The 21,564-nt window shown below is 38.4% G+C and overlaps 1 protein-coding gene across 1 annotated transcript in view; it reads right to left on the bottom strand.

Moving 5' to 3' along the window:
• The window catches only part of NELL2 (neural EGFL like 2), a 134,833-nt gene that overhangs the window by 83,446 nt on the left and 29,823 nt on the right, over positions 1–21,564 (bottom strand). The window contains exons 4-9 of the mRNA XM_084205854.1: positions 21,128–21,301; positions 20,923–21,019; positions 19,078–19,150; positions 18,830–18,912; positions 17,700–17,828; positions 16,383–16,485 (exon numbers count right to left, since the gene is read on the bottom strand). Of these exons, the coding sequence (XP_084061980.1) occupies positions 16,383–16,485; positions 17,700–17,828; positions 18,830–18,912; positions 19,078–19,150; positions 20,923–21,019; positions 21,128–21,301 (659 nt within the window). The remainder of the gene's footprint in view (positions 1–16,382; positions 16,486–17,699; positions 17,829–18,829; positions 18,913–19,077; positions 19,151–20,922; positions 21,020–21,127; positions 21,302–21,564) is intronic.

The following is a 21,564-nucleotide window of genomic DNA, read 5'->3' on the forward strand; positions in this document are numbered from 1 at the left end:
TATCTTTATACACATAAGGATTGTTTCTCAAAGGTTAGAGCATGGCAGCAGACTGCATGATTCAAGCCTGTGTGGTTGCCAGAAATTTCAAGCAGAGCTCACAAGCCCACCTCCACAATCACAACAGTTGGCCACCATGCAGCTAAGAAAATTATATCTCATCCATTGAACTCTCCTAAATAAACAATCCAAGCACTTTGCTGTGGTTTTGCCAGCAAGGTTATAGTGTCTCCACATATAAGGGACCTGTCTATATAGAATGACCAAACTATGTTTGATAAAGAGAGAAAACCCAACAAATAATAAATACCCAATTTTAAAAAATTAATTAAAACTGAATTGAAAACCTGTTAAACTGAATAATCTAAGCACAAGCTTAAGCATGTCTTCTTATGGACTGCTGCTCTCACTGACAACATTCAAAAGGGGTATTTCTTCTTAAAACCATGGCTCCATGTTTACTTATGACAGACACCAGTGAGTTTAGTGATGGTGAGTTTGCCAGTGAACACTGTCCTTTCTTCTCTCAATGATGCCACAAATGCCTTTTTCCTGCTCTCTTGCCAGCCCACTTCTCTTCCACTGCCTGCTGAAAGGCATCCTGACAAACAGTAAAGGGCAGATTTACATCAGGCTACCTGGAGGCTTCTAAAAACTTTAAGATAATCTGGTTAGGTGAGTATTAAGCATGTATTGAAAAATTTCTAGAAAGACAAATCTACAAACATTTTTCTGCACCCCTTTCATCCTAAGACATTGGCACCCACACCCCAGGTAGTGTGGAACAGAATGTTCCTCCTGCCTCCTGACAGCAACTGTCACAATCAGTAAACATCCCATGATGCTGGTGATTCCTGTCTTTATTTTCCTTCAGAAATAAAGATGTTTCACCAACATGAACATCTGGACTAGTACCTTGTAAATGGAAAAGTCCAGTGAAGATTTAACTTCTGCTTGGCTAGATGCTTCCCAGGACAGTCTGATTAGTTTGTGATTGGTAGCTCTCTGGGAAGCATATCATCCCTCATCTTCCAAAGTCCTTTCATTCAATAGACTGAGTCACAGTCAAGACATTACCTGATGATTAGCTGTTCCAGATCTTGATAGTTATTGCCTACGTAGGATTTCATCTACAGCTGAATTACATCAACCATTTCCTCTTGCCATCAAATTTCCACATTCCCCCAGTACCTAAAAATAATATATATTGTTCAAAGCAGAGGTTTCTAAGAAGATGAAACAGGAAGTCTGCAGAACTTGCTTAGAAATTTGACTACTCTATCTTTTTGTATGCAGAAAGTGATCAAATATTACACTGGTAAGCATCTCTGTACCGGGTCTAAAAAAGTATAGAAAGGTCTGCTTATATTTACGCAGCTGTATTAATAATGCAACTATCCTTTAGTATTATTTAACACATTGTGATTACATGGAATCTTCTTCATGTTCTTGCAGCAAAAGGAAACTTTCAGGAGCCCCCTTGCTGTTGTGTTTGTTCAGTTAATTATCAACTAATTATCAATTAATTATCAATTGTTAAATCATCCCTTCTCTTCCACAGTCCTTCTTCCCACTGGCCTCCAAATGACACTTTCCTTCTGTACTATTTTAAATGTCCATACAAGATCCATGACCCAGTGAACGCCTGCCATTCGTTCACTGAGTTCTCAGAATGTCAAGTAGAACATTTTCTCATTTCTGCATTTATCACCTTCACTGTCTAGATTGTGCATGGCATCCCCTGAGGAACACACATACATTTCCCTATGGTATTTCAGCTAGTCTGGATTCAGACATCACCAGGGGAAAGCAGAAAGTTTAGCACGTCGGTCAACTCCTCAAACCACTTTAATTTCTTGTATTCATAACTACCCAATGAGTAGCAGATAGGACTTGCAGTTTTGTGAAATTTGTCAGTAATTATGACTGGACAACCTAAAAACCAGTCATTAAGCAAGTCTACGTTGCTTCATTCTTTGTTCACTTATGGTGGTTGGTAGGGAGGAAAGACACCCAAAATTATCTCACACAGAAAAACTCCCAAACCTGTCTCGTTCACTTTGTTTTCCTACCTCCTCCTTGGAATCTCTTTGATTACATTTTCTACTGTTCAGAGATGAAGGCCTAGGCATTGTGTAAATCCCATTAATCCTACTTTGCAAGCTTACATAGCGCAAAACCACAGTGTGGCTCTATCCTTAGAAGTACAGAGATAATCACCACCTTCCCTGAATTTCTTTCTCTTGACAGCCACATCATTACTAGGCATGGCTCTCACCCCTTTCTCATTTATCTTTGGGATTTGGGCATTATTTCTTTGCTCATTTTCTGAAAAGCACAAACTCCTCTGTTGCTGCAGTCATAGAGGCTGCAGACTTACTTCATTTCATGCCATCTCCCTCAACAATTCAAAATTATTCCAAATTTCAAGCTGAAAAATATATTGCAAATTTTTCCAGTCAATCACTGCTGAAAAGCTGCATATATCTGCTTCTGCTTCCTCAGCTGAAAAAAGAAAAATGTATTTGAAATTTTATCATGATAAAGAACCAATTACTATTTGTGTCTTACATGTTATTAGCTGGAAAAGCTAAATGTTTCTATTACATTTAAAACAAAAAGTCATTGTTCTATATCAGTCTTAGAATCACTAGAGAGTATCTACAGTGTGAGACACCTCCAACACTAATAGGCTGTTTAGTCACAGTGGCAAGGAGTCAATCTGAAATCCTGAATTCCTTCCCCTACCTCTCATGTTTTCTATATTTCCATCAACTGCTACCAGGAAATTACATAATTCATCTATCCTATTGTAGTGTTGCTGAGAAGTCTCCTATAGACATAATTTCAATCCTGGAATGCAGGCTCCTTCAGTCATCCTTAAAGACTAAACAGGTAATCTGAGCTCTGAAAAAGCAGTGAAAACATGACTAAAAGCTCTATTGACAGCAGTTCAGCTGAGGCAAATAGACCTAACAGATGAGTAAAACTTTAAAAGTAGGCTGCCAGAGGGGGGAGGCTGGCAAAGAGGCTGTAGCCAATCAAAGGCAATGGACCCTAATTGCACAAATGGAGGCATCTCTTGGTAGGCAAAGATCCAATCTGGGCAATGTGTTTGATGTCAGCTTCCCTTAAAAAGGGCATTACTGCTATTCACACTGCAACTTTAGCTCGGTTAAACAGAGCAGCCAAAACAGTTCTACTGAATGACATGCAAAACTTTGGCTTTAGTGCAATGGACCATATTCTGCTTGTTAAAGAAAAGTGGAGTGTTTTGGACTATATACATAGTATTTAAAAAACTTGGTCATGCCTAAAGTGAACAAAATGCCCACCCATTTTATGACAAATTCACTATATTCACTGTGGTTGGTAATCCAACACCCAAACAACTTTCACAGCAAAATGTCAAACCATAAAATCAAACACCTTAGACAAAAGCCTTAGAGGGTGTCAAGAGAGGAAAAGCAATTGAGGTTAATATTAATTAAATGACAACTGTATTACAACTATCTTAAAGGTTTATAAATAACACAAGAGTCTGACAGACCAAAAGAACTCCAAGGCAAATATTACAGGCCTGCTTAATCCCCATAAAGATGGGATTTGACATTATCTGATCCATTCCTTATGTCAGCTATCCACAACACCAGTGACATAGCTATTTTTAGTGAAGGTGCTAATAGATATTTTATCAAATGCTGACAGGGAAATTTGTACTTTGTCCCACCTTTTCTCAGCTAGACTGCTGCACTAGTTGTAAAAGATACTCTTCTGACAACTTTAAGAGAAAAACAGTAGAGTTTAGAAAATAGACACCTCCCTAGAGCACCCTATGCTTCAAGACATGCTTAAATTCACCCATACATCCATCAGAATGCTTCAAGTCACAGGTCTTCACATGCAAGATGAAACTGAATTACCTGATTCAGATTCAGTATTGAAAATTTATGAAATTAATGAAAAACTGCTATTTTAGTCACTATTTTGAAATCTATGAGAGCTAAACAGATATCACCAATCAGCATTAATTTATTACATAAAAAGAGGCTTGTGTTCTGCATTGCCATAAGTTAAAATCATCCATGGACATGACATGGGTGGGAAGACATGCACCTACTCCTGCAGCTGCGCTTACAAGGTGTAACTCTGCTCCCCAGATACTTCCAACAGGTGGCAGAGGGAAAATAAAATAATGTACTTCATTCATTAGGATATTTTGCCCAGATTTGCCATGAAGAAAGAGTGCACCAATTATGTGTAATTTTGAAAGACATACTTTTGCACATGACTACTGAGATGGTGGCTTTCTGCAGCTTTGTGGACACAAATCATGGGAATGTGCTCAGTAAAAGGCAAATGCCTCTGAGCAGCAGCATTTTCCCAGATGTTGACAGTTTCACTTGACAGCATTTAAAAGATTCTATGCAAACTACAAAACTACAAGCTCCACCAATATAAAGTAAAGCTGGCGTTTATTAGGGTGAAAAAAACTCGGAAGTGATGTTTCCATGCTCCCAAGTGAAAGGTTCCTCACAGCTTCTGCTCCAAAAATTTAGAGCAACCTCCAACAGTCAAGGAGGATTTGGACCAAAACTTGCCATATTCTTTAAGTACTCACAGACTACACTCATATTTAAGCAACTATCAGGGACCCTACAGATATTTTTATTCTCAACCAGAATATCCTTGGTCCACAACAGTTTCCAGAGATGTTTTAGCTAGAAATTCTGCACTGCCACTTTGCTGCACACACCTCCCCAGTGAAGGCACAGCATCCTGTGACCTGGCATCCATCTCACTGTATTTATTTTCCTCTCAGATCCAAGTTCTTTCACTTCTCCTACGAACAGCAGCCCCTGGTTAAGTTGGCTGTGACAGCAATACTCACGTTTGCCTTCTTGGTGCAGGCCAGTCTAACGTGCTCAGACATTCCCAGGAGTCGAGCACCACATCCACTGCTGTTGTTAGATCTCACTTCTTTCAAAGCACCTGCATCTAGCTCTGTACAGCAACTGACAGGGTTTCATGCTCCCAACTCTTCTTCCATCCACTTCTGTTCCCACATAAGGAATCTGCCAATCCTTCCATCCCTCCCTTCAGCCAGAATGACAGGATTAGTTGGCATAATCACAAACACTCCAGATAACTGCATTTAACATTCTTAAGCTAAGTCCTTAGCGTTAGGTCAGCAAAAGGTTTTTAACACAGCAGCATAAACACATTTTTGGAAATCTTGATTAAAATTGGTTACGCAAACTGGCTTTCTAAATTTTTTATATACTCAATCCCAACACTCATTATCTAATAATATTTAACCAAAATCTAACATTAAAAAAATCAGGTATTAACAATAGTTTTAGACATTTTTAAAGAAACCTATGTACATCTAACATGCTGTTTCTCAAGGCTCCTAAAAGTGACTATTATCCTTTGTGCATTCCCAAACAATACTTCCTGTCTAAAGTCAGTTCAGGATTCGGAATAATTAAAAATTTAAAAGTAGCTGGAGCAGATGTTCACAGATTCTGCTATGTCACAGCTAATTTCTCCCAAATGTATCTGTCGATACTCCGGTTCATCACGGAAAAACAGTAAGCTGGAGTTCATAGCAGCTGTTAATGTAACTACTCCTTTTTTTCTTTGGGAACATTAGTGAAGGAAAGCTTTATAGAGTGGCTGATAATTTTTTTTTAAAATCATATCTGTAAACACTCCTGTTGTCCTTAGGAGGACCTTTCTAGACATCAGACAGAATTCCCACACTGTGCAGTTAATTCTGTTTATGTTTATGGAGCTGTACTCATCTCCACCTGAGCACTTTTCCCCCTGCAGTGGCAAGCAGCATCTCTGCATTCCTCCCATGTCCCCTGACCTTGCTTCCACTGGGCATATACCTGCCTTTTCTCCTTAGCTCCGTTCAAAAGATCCCTTTTCAGTCAAGCTGACCCTCTGCCTCATCTGCTTGACTTCCAGCATTTTGGAATTGCCTGCTCCTGTCCTCTTAAAAGAGTGGGTTTAAGAAGTGACTAGCACTGATAGGACCAGCGATTCCCCAAGGATGTGATTTCTTTATTAATTTATATGTCTATTTTAACTTTCCACTTTGAAAATATATTCATTTATTCCCACGTTTCTTCACAGCAACTCACCAACAGAATACTGCAAAATTAATAAAATGAAAAATGTGTGGTTAGGGGCTCACATTGTACTGCCACCTCTGTTCATAAAAAGTCACAGAAGACAATGGACAACATTTAAGCATCCCAAAGTCATAGGCTGCTACTATTAAGAAGCCAGTCTGAGAAATTCATCACAACCATACCCAAAACTGTTATCTCTTCTATGCTCTACTCAGATTTGATTCCTCCTTTACATGCCTTGAGGATCTACAAGGTTTCTAGATAAAGCATGATGAAAACATCTACAAAACTAACTCCCCCTTTACAAGCCTGTAAAATTAGCCTAGAGAGAAATACTGCACTTTAGTCAATGTGAATATAACTTAGTGAGACATCTTAAGGAAATAATACCTGAATTTACATGTCTCTGTCAAAATAACAACAACATAGAGAGAAGCATGCCTGTTCATCTTCCCTACCTTCAAAGTACCTGGCATGCTCGCTTACTAGAAAAAACAGGTTATGTGCCTATTTTCCAGAGGAGTCAAGCATATTTACTTGCTTTGATTTCAGGATTGGGGGGTGGGGGGATGGAATCTTACAACTGAAACCAGGTGTTTTCTGAACCAATTTATTACATCAAACAATAATGTCACTGTAATTCTAACACTACTATGTATGTAGTACATAGATAGACATCAGAAACAAAAGGAAAGTTTGTTGGACAACAGGGAAAAAAAAAAGAAACCTAATAATATCTTCAAATTTTTTCTTCTATTAGGAAAAAAAATTCTAGATGTAGAATAATGTTAAGTGATTTTGACAAAATGTCACAAATTAAAATTAAATCAGGAAAACAGTCAAAATTATACTTGAAAATAACTTAAGGCAAGAAGGGGAAGACCAGAATTTTCACTTACAATCAGAATCTTATACAAATAAGTTCAACAAGTAGAAGGTGAAAATAAACTAGTCAGCTACCCTGCAGAGAAAGGCTTAGGATGGTCAACCGCCCTCCAAAACAAATGAACAGGGCTTTCTTCTTAGTGGAAACTGGTAACAAATCAAAAACCCCAAAAAGGCAAAAATCAGTAAAAATTCTCTGTATTGGCAGAACAGAGGCAGAACAGAGTTACAGAAACACTACAGACACAGTCCTGTGACTTGCACAGTGACAAAAGCAAACTGCAGAAACTTTTCAAATAAAGAAGACTGCAATGACATTTTTGAAGGCAACAGATGAGGAAAGCAGGATAAAGGTCTGTTATACCATATCAGACAAGACTTTCATTTTAAAGTTGCATCTCACATGGGACTAAGTGACCATTATTTGAAGCTGAATATATGTTATGAGCTGACAGATGTAGAAACAGTGATCAATAACAGCCTGGAGGTCTATACATCACACTTCAGATATCTGCAAGCAATAGTTAAGAGAAGTATACCAAGCAGTAGATGGTTTAATTCTGCACATGTTTCCACTGGAAAAATGTCAAGCTTCTGCAGTCCAAAAGACTGAAAGCCGTGGGTTTAAATCATTATCTTCACAAAAAGACAAATAAAGGGTAACAGTGTACATCATTTTATATTATTCTCACTGAATCAACTTCATTCATATTTTACCATCCCTTCCATGGGAATGAATATCACATTATTGACAGTTTTGTGGTGAGTTTTCTTCCAATAATTTATTTATTGAGTTTCAGCCTCGACAACCTTCCATTTTTTCATTTCACAGACATAGGCACTGTCAAAAAATTGTATGTATGCTTTCTTGTACACTCCCATATCTCCTACCAGTGTCTCCCCTAGGCCAGCTTTCCACCCAAACAACCCTTGTCAATGTGGCAATCGTGTTCTGAACAAGAGTATGTCAAGTGCAGACTGGTCTTTGCAAAACTGTGCAAGCCAAGAGTCCCATTTGGTTTTGCAAAGCCTTTATTCCATCAGGACTCTGCCTCCACCTTCTCACACTTCTGTGACCTTGTCCAAAACCTTTAGTTCTGGAGCTTTCAGCTAAAGCTTTTCTCTTTTTTTTCCTCAGCACATACCCATTGAAGATGTTTGCTACTGATACTATAGGTATTTCCAAGATCTACAGAGCTACAAGCTGCTGATTTGGCAATGCGCTTCTGGGACAAAAAACAAACAAACAAAAAAACAAACAAATAAAAACAAAACCAAAAAAAAACCAAAAAACACCCCCAAAAAACCCCAAAAAACAACACAGCTCCCCCCACCAAAAACCCTGAAATAAAGAAAAAAAAAGAAAAAAAGAAAACCATCCCCCAAAAAACAAATCAAACAAAAAGAACCTCATAGATCAATTAGATCAATGATGCACACATAGTGGCATAAGCACATCACAGCTGAGAACAAACATATGTAAAGCAATACACCAGCACGTGAATGCTTACATATCCTAGATTATTTTTTTAATTATAGATAGAACCTTTTTTTTTTTTTTTCTTAAATTATTATTTCATAGCTACCTAAGAAAATTCTGGTGAAATCAGCATTACTAAAGTTAGGGTACTAACTTATTAGAAGCTGGAACACTGCCAATCTGTCCACTCCCAGCTGTCTGAAGGCAAATATATTCATATCTAGCATATGTTAATGTTTTATTTGCACTGGAAATAAACTAAAATAATAATATGCTGCAGGTATTTTATATTTTATGAACTCCCTGGTAAGAATATAATGAAAAAGGAATGGAAAATATTAGCTCTTTTCCCACACAACCTCAACAAAATGGGTTACAAGGAGAGAAGAGCATGGCCTACAGCAAAATTCTCAATGTAAAAAAATATTTTTAATTCTCTACCAATAAAGTTACCAATATTATGTTTCCAATTTCTTCTTTAGTGCAGATTGCTACATATCCAGTGTAATGTATTTTAATGAATAAGGATTTTCTTAAGCATACTTTATTTTAGTATTCACTCCTCAGGCACACAGTAAGACTAAAACTAGATGATTTTACCATTAACTGGCGTTCTCCTTGTATACTGATACACTGCCTCCAGATCTAGAGTCTTCTAGTGGAGCTCCATAACACATGGGGTCCAGAATAGCTAAAAGACCACTCACCTAGGAGGAAGCCATACTCCAAGGCATGAAAAGTCTAGAACAGGCACAGGCACTGACTCCCCCCAGTCCTCTTTTGCTAACAAAGAACGATGAAATTCAAAGGACACAGGGAAGTAGGAAAGGAAACAAAATAGGAGCAAAACATTTTGAGAAGTCAAAAATTTCAATATACTGTAAGCTAGATTTTTACTTACAGAGAACAAAAGGTATACAAGGAATGGGTTTCCTGCTCCATTTTCCTTCTGATGAGGAATACTGCCCAGCTTACAAAGAACAAAGGTCATTTGAGACTACATGCTCAGCAGCAAAAAACCCCTAACAATTCTGTCACTGGCTATTTAACAGAGATAAACCAAATATTGCTGTGGTGTACGAGTAGTTTGAAAATTTCTATAGCTTTACAATGGAAAATAAAGCAGAGACTGAGCACCTTGGGTCAAGAGTTAGACTGGCCCTGCCCACCAAAGCCAAGGGGATTCCTTCCATTGTCTTCAGCTGGCTTTCAGGAAAGGTCCCAAGACATTCCTAGAGTGCCTCAACTTCCTGAGATGCTACACATCCCAGAGAAGTGAAGTCTCTGAGGAGATCTTCCCAAAGTGTGTAAACTCCTGATGGAAAGGACTGAAGAGAAAGACAGGCTGTTCTCAGTGGTGCCCAGTAACAGAACAGGCACAGATCAGAACACTTAAAAATCCATTTGGACTGAAAAAAATACTTTGTTACTGTGAGGGTGGCCGAGCCCTGGCATGGGTTGCCTGGGAGGTTGTGGAGTCTCCATCTCTGTAGATATTCAGCAGCTGGCTCCATCTCTGTAGATATTCAACAGTCCTGGGCAGCCTGCTCCACACAGCCCTGCTTGAGCAGGGGTGGGACCAGGAGACCTCCAGAGCTCCCTTCCAACCTCAGGAGACCTCCAGAGCTCCCTTCCAACCTCAGGAGACCTCCGGAGCTCCCTTCCAACCTCAGCCCTCTGGTGAGACTGACATTGCAGGAGCTATGCTGGATTCACAAATGACAGGTGCATCCAGTATGCTTTTCTAGTCCAGCTTTGTAAGTCTAAAACATCTCCACTGATCTTATTGACCTATCAGAGTTCAAGGACATGTTTTTTACTCTTGCAAAAGTATTTAATTAGAAAAATTATTTTTGTCCTTTTTCTAAATGAATATGGATACTGACTTTCTTTTGAAGTCACAAGAAGTAATAAAATGGTTTAAACAGTTGGTAAAGTACAGTATAATTCATCTCAGTTGTACAAGTGGCACAATACAAGCACAATAAAAATGCCTTTTATTTGTCATTCCAGTGTGATACTGTCATTATATGTAATTCAAAAGCCTGAAAAACAAGCTTGATGTGAATCATTTCAACACAGAAAATGCAGAAAGTAGAGGCTGACTGAACACTATTCTGCTAAATAACATTCAGAAGTTCTGCATGCTGACTACGGGAGGTTATGGTAAATATCACAGCTCTACAAAACAACACAGATATCTCTTAATACTATTCTGAAGTAGGCTAATTTATCTGAATTTTCGTATTAAAAAGAAACTTCAGAAGAACAGAATTCATGCTCTGTATGCACTTATGTTCTTTAAAAAGCCACACATAAGTATTTAAAATCAAAAAGCAACTATTTGTTTTTTATTAACCAGAACGTTGCTTCTCCTTTATATTCTAAAGTGTGGCTTTTTAAAAGAACTATGATAAATGAGAAATCATTGTTTTACTGCTAAAAACTGCCTTTTCTTCCTGCAGTACTGACGCCTGCTCTGCCACCCCGAGCCTGCTGGCTGCCCACAGCCCTCAGACTCATGCCATGTCCCAGCCAGCCTGCTGGAGATGCTCCTCCATTTCCCTTCTTCTGATTTACTTCAAGGATAAGATGACCTGTTCTGTCAGTGACTAATCATTTCTCCAAGCTGCAGCCTCTTCTCTGTGCCACATTGAATGCAGAAACTTCTCCAGCACTTGGCTGAACAAGGCAGGGGCTGGCACCCCACTTGGCTTCTGATGGAAGTCACCTAAGGCTAGAGGATGAAAGCCCAGGGGAAAAAGTGGCAATTTTGTAAAAAGATGGAACATGGTAAACAGCATGGGCTTAAGTCCACAATGCTTCAAACTACCTGGATTAATTATGAATTTCAGAGTAAGTTTAACCCATATTCCTTAAGTTTCTAGATAAAAATTTTGCACTCTTGCTGATGCTCAATTACTGCTGCAAAGAAGAAGCAGATGGGCTTTCACAGCCCCTTCTCTCTGCGTCAGTAGGCTACAAGTGCTGAAGTTTGCAGAACAGTTTGGGGGGGAAAATGGGTAAATTATGAAGAGCAAGAGAGAAAATCCCTTTAATTTTAATCATAGAATTAAAAGTTTCTGCAAGACAGCAAGACAGATCACTGCATCAGAAACCCATGCATGTTATTAAGAGCTACTATGTCCATATTTGTGTTTTAATTATTTTGTTTAAAAATCCTTTCCAACTTACAGAACCCCTTTACACACTCTCTCTCTGGCACTAGCTCTCTCTGCTAGCACCAGAACTGTGACCTGATCCAGTACAACCCTAATGTTTCTCACAGTTGCTTAAAATACTTGTGATAGACTGAGAACTTGGCCACAATGCACCCATCAAATATCCTGTCTCAGAAAAAAAAAAAAAAAAAAACAAAAAAAACAGGTAAAACCGGTATATGGAAAAATCACAGCCTGCAGATTTGAGCATAATGGCTCAGATTTCAACCTCTACTGGAATCTGCTGGGATGGATTTAAATAGTTTGATGTTAGGTCAAAAAGTATCTGCAGTGTCATTGAGAGGAAGAGAGTGATGAGAAGATAGCAATTGCTTCCTGGAAATCAGTCTTTGGTGATGGGAATTATTACTGCACCAGATAGTGGCAGAAATATCACTTCTGGTCTTATGAAAATAAAAATCACCTAGTTTGTTTAAAATACACTAGTTCCATTTTAAAAAGAATGCATATAGCTTTTGGAGGTGATGCCTTGCTGTTAATACACTGACTAATGAAAGCATTACCATAATAGGATCTGCTGACCAAGCACCAGTTCTCTCAGCTGCTAAGACATTGGCAGTCCTTCCACAATTCACTTAAAATAAATGAACTTGTCCTTGCACTTCTTAAGCCAAGCCTGCGGTCTAAAGCAATATTTATAGGGTCAGTAGGGAAGCTTAATCTCTCCTCAATTTGTATTGGTGCCCATCACCACACAATGCCTTTGTCTCTGCAGAGGAGAAAAAAAAAAATAATGATCTTTTGCACACACCTTCTCAGAATTCTTTAAAATTGCATTGAGCATAGAGAAAAGTAGTCTCTTCCTTCCAGCTCCAAACAATTCTCCACAGGAAGCTCCCATTGAACTAAGATGTGTGCTATGGTAGCTGGACTGAGTTTTACATTGTCTACAGCTGAAACATACATCCAACACACTGGCCCATTCATCTGCCCTGGAAGATTGCTGTTTCTTTTAGCCCATTACAGCAAATAGAAAACACGGTGATAATTTGCATTCATTGCCATTCCCCATGCTACCAGCATCGACCTTCACACAAGACAAAACAGTACAAGTTGTCTGAATGGCCTGAAACAAAGGTATGGAGTTAAGAGAGAAGGTCAGGGTTTGGTTTTTTGTTTGTTTTGTGTTTCTTTTTCCTTTGGCTTACAAAAAGAACCAAAGCCAAAGCAATACTGGTTTTAAAAAAATATCTAAACCATTCCTTACTAGGTGTTCTTCCCTGAACTAAACATTTAAGAATAGCATGAATAGATAGTTGTGCTGAAATTTCCAAAGTGTTGAAAATGTCATTGAACAAGACAAAACAAAGCTTCACTGTCCAAAATGTAAATGCTGGACTGGGCTGAAATTTAATTCCTAGGATTTGGCAGCATGGGAAAGTCTCTTAACATAACAGTTTAAGGGCAGAATCAGGCTTAAAAATCCAGCACTTCCCATTCCTATCTTACACACCTGATATGCATCACAGTAACTGATGTAAGATTGGTCTCAACTTCAGGTGTCAAAAAGTTCAGTATCTGATCTAATCACCTGTACACAAGCCCAGGAAGGAGATGCCCACTTCCAGAAGGCAACTAATCCCATCCCTTCCAGCCCCTCTCAGCACCAAGTGCCTTCTGGAGGTGCCAGTTCTGCAGCTTGTTATCAAGAGAGCCAAACTGGTGATGTCCACAACTAGTAAATGAAACACATCAGATAAATGAAACAGCAAATGACAGCAGGCTTGAAAATGCTTGGTTACAGCTTGTAACTCTCTCTGCAGTCTGAGTGTTAGCACACATCATGGCACCATGTCACACTGTACCAGCCAAGATGCTCTGAAGCAGTGCCAGGCACAAGCTGGGGGCACAGCCCTGATCAGAGGCCATTCCCAGCCAACCATCTGGATGCAGATAATCTGCTGGGGGTGGGAAAGGGGAAGAGACTTCAGCCATGTGAGCCACCAGTGCCACAAGACTGTGCCTGCCCTATTTCATCTACTAGTATAAGTGAAGCCACTTCAGATTGTATCCCCAAATTCTACATGCCTAAAGCCATGCAGGATGACTCCATCCTCTGTCACTGAGTGAAAAAAAAAAAAACAAACCCAAAAAAACCCACAAACCTAACAAAACAAAAAAAATCCCAGAAAGCCTGCTTGCTGGTCCCTGAAAGAGCCAGAAGTGCTGTACTCTTAACTCTTCTCTGCCAGCTGTCATTAAATCCAACATCACTCTTTTGATTTTTGGTGGCTTTATTTTAACACCAGCAGAAGAAAGGAAGAAGTGTGGAGGGAAGCACTTAGCCCTGGGGGAGTGAGACACAGCCAAAGGTTCCAACAGCTGTCACTGCCTGGGCACTTCTGCTCAAACAAGAGTCTGGCAGAAACAGCCCATCATCTGGTATGAGATAACATAAATACCAGGAAGGAAGCATCATATCCACACATGTACTGTCTTGAAACAAATACTAAATCCAGCTAAAGTACAGCCTATCAGGCATTTTTTCTCAGCACTTATGATTGCTTATCCAGAACCAAGGATATGGCTCTATGAGCAACATTCCCTAACTGGGGGTAACCCCCTAAGCTGTTTTCCCAATTATAAACCATCTGTGTTCACTCTATATTATCCAATCAGAAGCTACATCTCTTGCTGTTGTTCTGAGCACTGAAAACAATTAAGTTATTCTCAGAATCTGTCCAAATGGAGCAACTCAGCTTTGAACCCCTGCAGCAAGAACCAAGTTCAACAACCACACTGACCTCGATCAGCTCAGACCCTGACCCGAAGACACGAAGACAGAATACAGCTGGCATATGTGTATGAACTCAGAGACAACTTAGCATTTTCACCAAACTGGCCTGGAGAATAAGTGGCAGTCATGCAGCCCCCATTGCCCCTAAATTCCACTCTTTCACTAGAATTTAACTACCCTGTCAATGAGACTCCAATTTACATTCTCTGTCCTTTGGTTCCTGGAATTCAGCCACCGTAAAAATGGTGTGATTTTTTTCAAAAGTCACTTTAAATAACCTAAATGAAATTATGAAAAAAAATTCAAAAAGCAATTTTTATTTATGTTTTGTGATCTAATTGTTTTTCTGGTAGTTTGTCAAGAAAGTGGTATGTGTTCATGCTAGCTATAAATTGAATTATGTACTGGCATGAAATTAGCAAGACTCAAATCTAAGACACTTTGATAATATTAAGAATATCAAACAGGAGATTTCAGAGTAAACATCAGAGTAAACAAGAACTGCATCTTAATTCAAAGAAGTATCAATGCTTTGTGACAAGGTCAGCGTCCATATGCTCATTCACATTTCTTGACTTTTGTCAAGACTCCCAATAAAAACTTTGGAAGCCATATGATGTGAGTGCTTCCTCATTAACACCTGGATAGAGAACTCCCAACTCAACTTACAGGCAGTACATTACAAAAACAAACTTCAGAGGATCAGGTTTTCAAATTCTGCCAGCATGGTCAGAGATTCAAATAGCCTCAACTAGAGGCTTGAATCCCACACATATCACATTCCTGAATTACCAATTACCCTGAGTCATCTAATATGCATGGAAATTCTGTGTAGCTGGTTAAAAAAAGTATTTGAATTCTTATTTCCTCTTAATTAGAATTAATCTACTTGAGTAAGTTAATAAGGTTTCATAAAAAGGGATGGTTTGTGTAACTTCTAACGCAATTAAATATTAATAAACTCCTGTGGGAGCTAGATCAATGGAGTACAAAACGTCTTCCTGAGTTTTATCTTAAAACATGTCATTTTAACCAGTTATGTATTTCTCTACACTCTGTAAGAAGTTTTATACAGCAGTAGAGCACTGATGAAACCACACAGAAAAATCTCAGCATTTACAGAATAAAGAAGTGCGTGCATCTCATGTTCAATTTTAAGAATGGATTCCACCAGAGTCTGAAATAACTAGCCATCACATAAGGAATACACATACATAATCAATCTGAAATACTATATATAGTCCATCTTGATAGTGATTAACCTGAAATTCCCCTTCTCTGGCCCTACTTACAACAAAACCAGAATACCATAAAACCTAAAGTAAATCATGTATCCAATCCTAAAAGATAAAATAAATCACCTTTTTCCATTTTTCCTTTAATTCTTTTATGACTTTTTGTGAAATACCATTTTCAGGTGTCTGGGTTTTGCTGGTTTCTTCTTTTCTCTTAACTAAGGAAAAAGAATCATAAATCTGAACCTCCATTTCTAAGCTTGATAAGGTTGGTAGTAGACTCTTCATGTGATAAAGGTGTTGGAGACCCTGGTCAAACACCAGGCAATTGTTCTTGAATTTCTAGCAGTTTGGTCTAAAGATAATGGAAGTCTGCAGAAAGCTTTGTAAGCAATTCTTTTTTTCCTTTTTAAATATTGAAAATAAATGTGTGTGCTAAATAAAAACAACATAACTAAACTGAAACAAAATATCCCACATGCAATATTAAAACCTTCTGGTTACCAGTTCCCCAGAACGCTTCAGAGAAGTCTCAAGTTCCCTGACTCCTCAACCCAACTATTTAATGACCAGTTCTTTCACTGCCATATTTACAGAAAAGTTCATATTATTTAAGATTTCAAAGCATTCATTAGCAAGAGGCACAACAGTGAAACTTACATTGACATTCCTTGCAGCACTTGCCATCCACATAGGCCAGGGCAGAGTTAAGTGGACAGTCAGCGAGGGGGCAAATCAAAGCCTCGCACTGCACAGTACCGTTCTAGGAGAACAAAAGGTGCTTAACTGGCGGCTTTATTTAGCAGCAGCAGAGATGTTCTCAAACACAGGAACTTGAAAATCTATTTTTAAATACAATGAACTTTCTAACAACATCCAAAAAAAGTTTAATGTGGGTCTTTTAATAACTGCAAGAACAGAAACCATACCTTCAGAATGTCACACATACAATCTTTTAACATGAATGATGTGCTCTTTGAGATGATAATGATCAATTTTTTTAGAGGCAAATCTATTTGGAGGCACAACATTCTGCCAATCAGCAAAAAACTGACAGATTTCTGTGAAATGACAACTGCACAGAACAATATTCTGCCTTCTGATTTTATGCTAGAGAGAATATATTTCTAAAAAGTAGCAATATTATAGCTGTGAGAAAAATCCAAGACAAAAATATGCAGTGAATTTAATGCTAAATTCAAAGAATTTATCAGCCAGATTTGATGCCATAAAATACTAAAAGCAAAATGAATATCCATCCAGAAATATAAAGGTAAAAAATATTAAGCTTAAAGAGACCCATTTAGCCAATTATAGATAGCAGCAAATCCATCTAAGGTACAATACAGACAACAACCTTTTCACTGGCTTCTAATGGCCTTTGGATTAAGCATTTAATGAGTTAAAATGGAATGAAAGAGTTTTATATGAATGGACAGCAATACAGATGCCCTAGCTTGGTACCTGAAAGGATACTTGCAATCGCATCTGCAGTTGTGATACCTTTGGGAATCTTCCACCCACCAAATCTTTTTCATTTGTAATATAACAAAGCTCACATATGACCCTGACATTTTACTTTTTATTACTTATTGAGACGTAACCAAAGGCAACCAAAGGAAATCGGGCACAAGGGATCCATTAAATCATTTGCTAAGAAAAAGGCTGTGTTTATAGAGACAAAAAGCAAGAATTTAGAATTCCAGAGAAACTGTTTGCAACTCAGTGCAAGGGAATAACATGATATCTAAGTATATTCCCTAGCACCTGCATATGGTGACATCAAATAGAGGAGCTACACATGCTAGTAGTGCAGAAAACATAGGGAAAACATATTTATTGATACTATTCCTTAGATTTAGAACAGATTTTAAAGTTCTTTGTTGTTAGTACCTAGCACACATCTGGAAGTTCTCAGTAAAACTATTCAAAGGAAACACTGGAGTTCCTGACTCTCCACTCAAACCATAGCCATACCATGCAAGTGCAGTTCTTACAGCCATCCGTCCAGGATTCAAACTCTCTGTAGGTTGTGCCTTTCATTGTGCAGGTTCTTTCACAGTAGCACTGATCCAACTTGTTCATCCTCTGCTCAGCTTGAGACAACTGTATTTACAGTTCACAAAAATGTTTTGAATTTTTAAGTGCCTTCCACATTAGTAAAAACACAATTCAAACTGTCCCCAGTACACAGATGAAAGAATACATTTAGGAAAACACAATCAGAGACAATGAAACAATTTAATCATGTTGTATTGTTAAATACAACATGATGAAACCACCAGCGATTCAGAGACGGAAATTGAGAAGTAAGACACAATGCATTTCATCTTCCTTATCATCCTGACACCAGGGACATCATGAAACAAAATGAGCAGGTCAAGATGGGTACAGCTCCTCATTTCTCATCTTTGTACAGGCAAACTGAAGAATCTTGCTCCACATAAAGGACTCACAGACAGAGGGGCCAAATAAGCTCAGAACCAACATTAGCAATTTTTTCTGCTCTTCAGCCAAGGCATTCTTAACATTAGTGTATCAAAGCAGCTAGGTAATAGCATTCCTGCAGATATCTAAAGAATTGACATTTAAAATCACAGTAGTCTATTTTCACCAACAGACATGAATGTTTTTGGTATAATATTCTAACGGAAAGAAAGAAAGAAAAAAGTCCTGGTTTGGATTCTTAGTTCCTTGTCTTGAATATTTTTTGTCTGAATGTGCCTTTGGCAGCTCTGGTCTTGAAAAGTCTTGGTATGTCTTGCTGTAATAAACACAGCTACCTATTTCATTCTAGGTTTATTGATTTATTAGCCTTATAGGTAGAGTTTGGATATCTATGAGCCCTTTCCTTGCTCAGGGATTTGGATGCTCTTTACTATTAAAATTCATGATTCTATAAAAATATTAAAACAAGAAAACTCTCCGAACCTTAATATAAAGGTATTTAAAGGCAGAGGTATATAAAGATGTAAACATACCATGCAGGGATGTTCTGCACACAGCCATGTGCACAACCCCATAGAAGCATAAATAATCTAAAAATACAGCAAATAAAGACTAGCAATCCTCATTTCTTCTATGAATAGAGTCCTAGTAAACATTACCTTAGCTGATGTTTTTGCTAAAATGTCTTGCAGTTCCATAATTTTCTGCACAAGTCCATGGAAGTCATTACAAGTTGGGCATGCTGGAATAACACAATACATGTTAATAAATTAATTCACAATAGGTTCAATCATGCCAAAGTTGACAAACAATACACTTAAATTCAAGGTTTTAAGAAAGCTTGTAGGACAGAAAGAAGGTAAGAAGCACACCTTTCATTTTATGATATAAGAATTAATAGACTTACTGCGATTAAGATCTGGGCACTGAGAAATAAATCCTTGAGGCATGACAAGTAATTGCACATCTTGCATTATGCCCTATGTGTTAGTGGAGAGAAAACAAAAGGATACATTATTTTTACCTGTCAAAATTACGTTTTTTCATTCACCATATAAAACATTAAAGCCCACAAAGAAAAACTACCTGATAAAAAGAAAATTACTTATGAATAAACAGCTTCGTGTCTGGACCCAATTCAGTGTTAGAAGAATAAGCAGAAATAAAAATAGATAGATGTACAGGCATACTGAATAATTGTTAAAGACATAAGATTAAATGTCAAGATATAATTATGTGGCAAGAGTTTGGTGGGTTTGAATTCATTGTTATTTTTAGTTAGTCACTGCAGAAAAGCTTGCAAATGACCTTTAAAAAGTAATTTGAAAACAGCTGCAGTTTCAGTTACTTAGAAATACTCTTTTAAATAAAATGCAAATTTTTTTACAAGCTATAACTCTTAAATAGATTTGAAGATTAAAGAAACTAGAGTCAAGAAAAATACATTAATGCAAACCCTTAATGAGTTTGTGCTGGTTTTGGCTGGAGTAGAGTTAATTTTCCTCACAGAAAAGTAGCTAGCATGAGGTTATGTTTTGGATTTGTGCTGGAAACAGTGCTGATAACACTGGGATGTTACAGAAATTACACAGCAGCAAGGCCTTTTCTGCTTCTCCTGCCACCCCACCAGTGAGGAGGCTGGGGATGCTCAAGGAGTTGGGAGAGACACAGCCAGGACAGCTGCCCCAGCTGACCAAAGAAGGGGTCATATCTGAGACCAGAGGGCATCATGCACAGCATTTAAAGCTGGGGCAAGAAGAAGGAAGCAGGGAGCATTGGAGTGGTGGCATTTGCCTTCCCAAGTAACCATTACAGAGCTCTGCTTTCCTGGGGATGGCTGAACACCTGCTTGCCCATGGAAAGTGGTGAATGAATTCCTTGTTTTGCTTTGCTTTACCTATTAAATTCTGTCTCAAACCGCGAATTTTCCAGCTTTTACCCTTCCAATTCTCTCCCTCATCCCACCAGGGAGGGAAGCAAGACCGTGGCTAGGTAGTGCCAGCTGGGGTTAAACCACAACAAATTCCGATGGGGATCCTTCCATAAAGCTGGCAAAATGCTGAGAAACTACATGTCTGTTACACAGCTGCAGAGCTGCATGTTGTCAAAAACTCAGGGAGATATCAGCATGAAATTCAACTATGATGTCTGGAAAGGGATGGTTTCACCCAGAAGAATAGATCCCCACCCAGAAGAATAGATCCCATGCTTGCTGGCGGATTTTACATGCTTAGTTAAGATATAATTAGTCACCAGTATATGGTGCTCTCCAAAAGCAAAGGCCAAAGAGCAATTTCAAAGCAATCCAAGAGCTGTGTTATGATTACAGAAGCACAAACTGATTGAGCACAAACTGATGAGAGAGATCATCTGAGATCATCTACTCCAACTTCCCTGCTCAAGCAGGCCCAGCTACAGCAGATTGCCTAGGACTGTGTTCAAAGAGCTTCTGACTACCTCCATAGTCGTCTTTCTTTGACAAGCCTCACAGTAGAATTGTCTTCTAATGTCGAGAATTTCAGGTGTTTCAGGTTTTGCCCATTGCTTCTTGGCCTGTCAGTGAGCCCTAGTGAGAAAAGTCTGGATCCCTTATCTTCATTCCCCTCACATATTTATCCACACTGATGAGATCCTCCTGAGCCTTCTCTTCTCCAGGCTGAACAGTTCCAAATCTCTCAGCCTCTCATCATATGAAAGATGATTCAATCCTTTTAATAATTTATGTCACTCTTAGTCTTTCAGGAATGAATACCTTAAAATAACCATGTGCAGTATTCCTCTGTCCCAGCCAAAAGGTTGTACCCAAAGGTAAGTCCATGAAAGGCTTCTCCACAACTCTTTCATAAATTCTGAAAAGGAAGGGGAAAATAGAATCCCAAGTTGTTATCATTTCATTTACTCAGAGCTCAAATATTCCAAATGTGACAACTTCTTATAAAACAAAACTCCTTACTTACTTATTGCAGTCCACATGTAAAATCAAGTGAGAGGCACTGATTGCTAAAGAAAGTCTGTGCCATTTATCATCTGCCAAAATGTATGGGAACACTTCTGTGTGGGAGCGATGACTGCCTGAACGATAATGCAACCTGATTTCATTTCGATGACCGCTGCTTTCCAGCTCCAGGTACCTGTACCATAAACGCATCATCATGTCATGAACCATTCTTTTCAGCACAGCAACATTTTACATAAGACATCTTCTCATCATCATGCAAGAACTATTTAAAAAAAGGAAGAAAAACAAGCAGGTACAAAGGCAAAAGGAGACCCTTTTCAGATTTCCACTGCATCTCACTTCTCGGCAACAAATAATAGCAGGTTCAAACTTCCATGTAACTACACAAGATTCCAAGCCAAATATGTTTTCCTCTAAGAAAACAATTTTCCATAA

This window comes from Fringilla coelebs, assembly GCF_963513975.1.
Source record: "Fringilla coelebs genome assembly, chromosome: 5".
In the NCBI taxonomy this organism is placed as follows: Eukaryota; Metazoa; Chordata; class Aves; order Passeriformes; family Fringillidae; genus Fringilla; species Fringilla coelebs.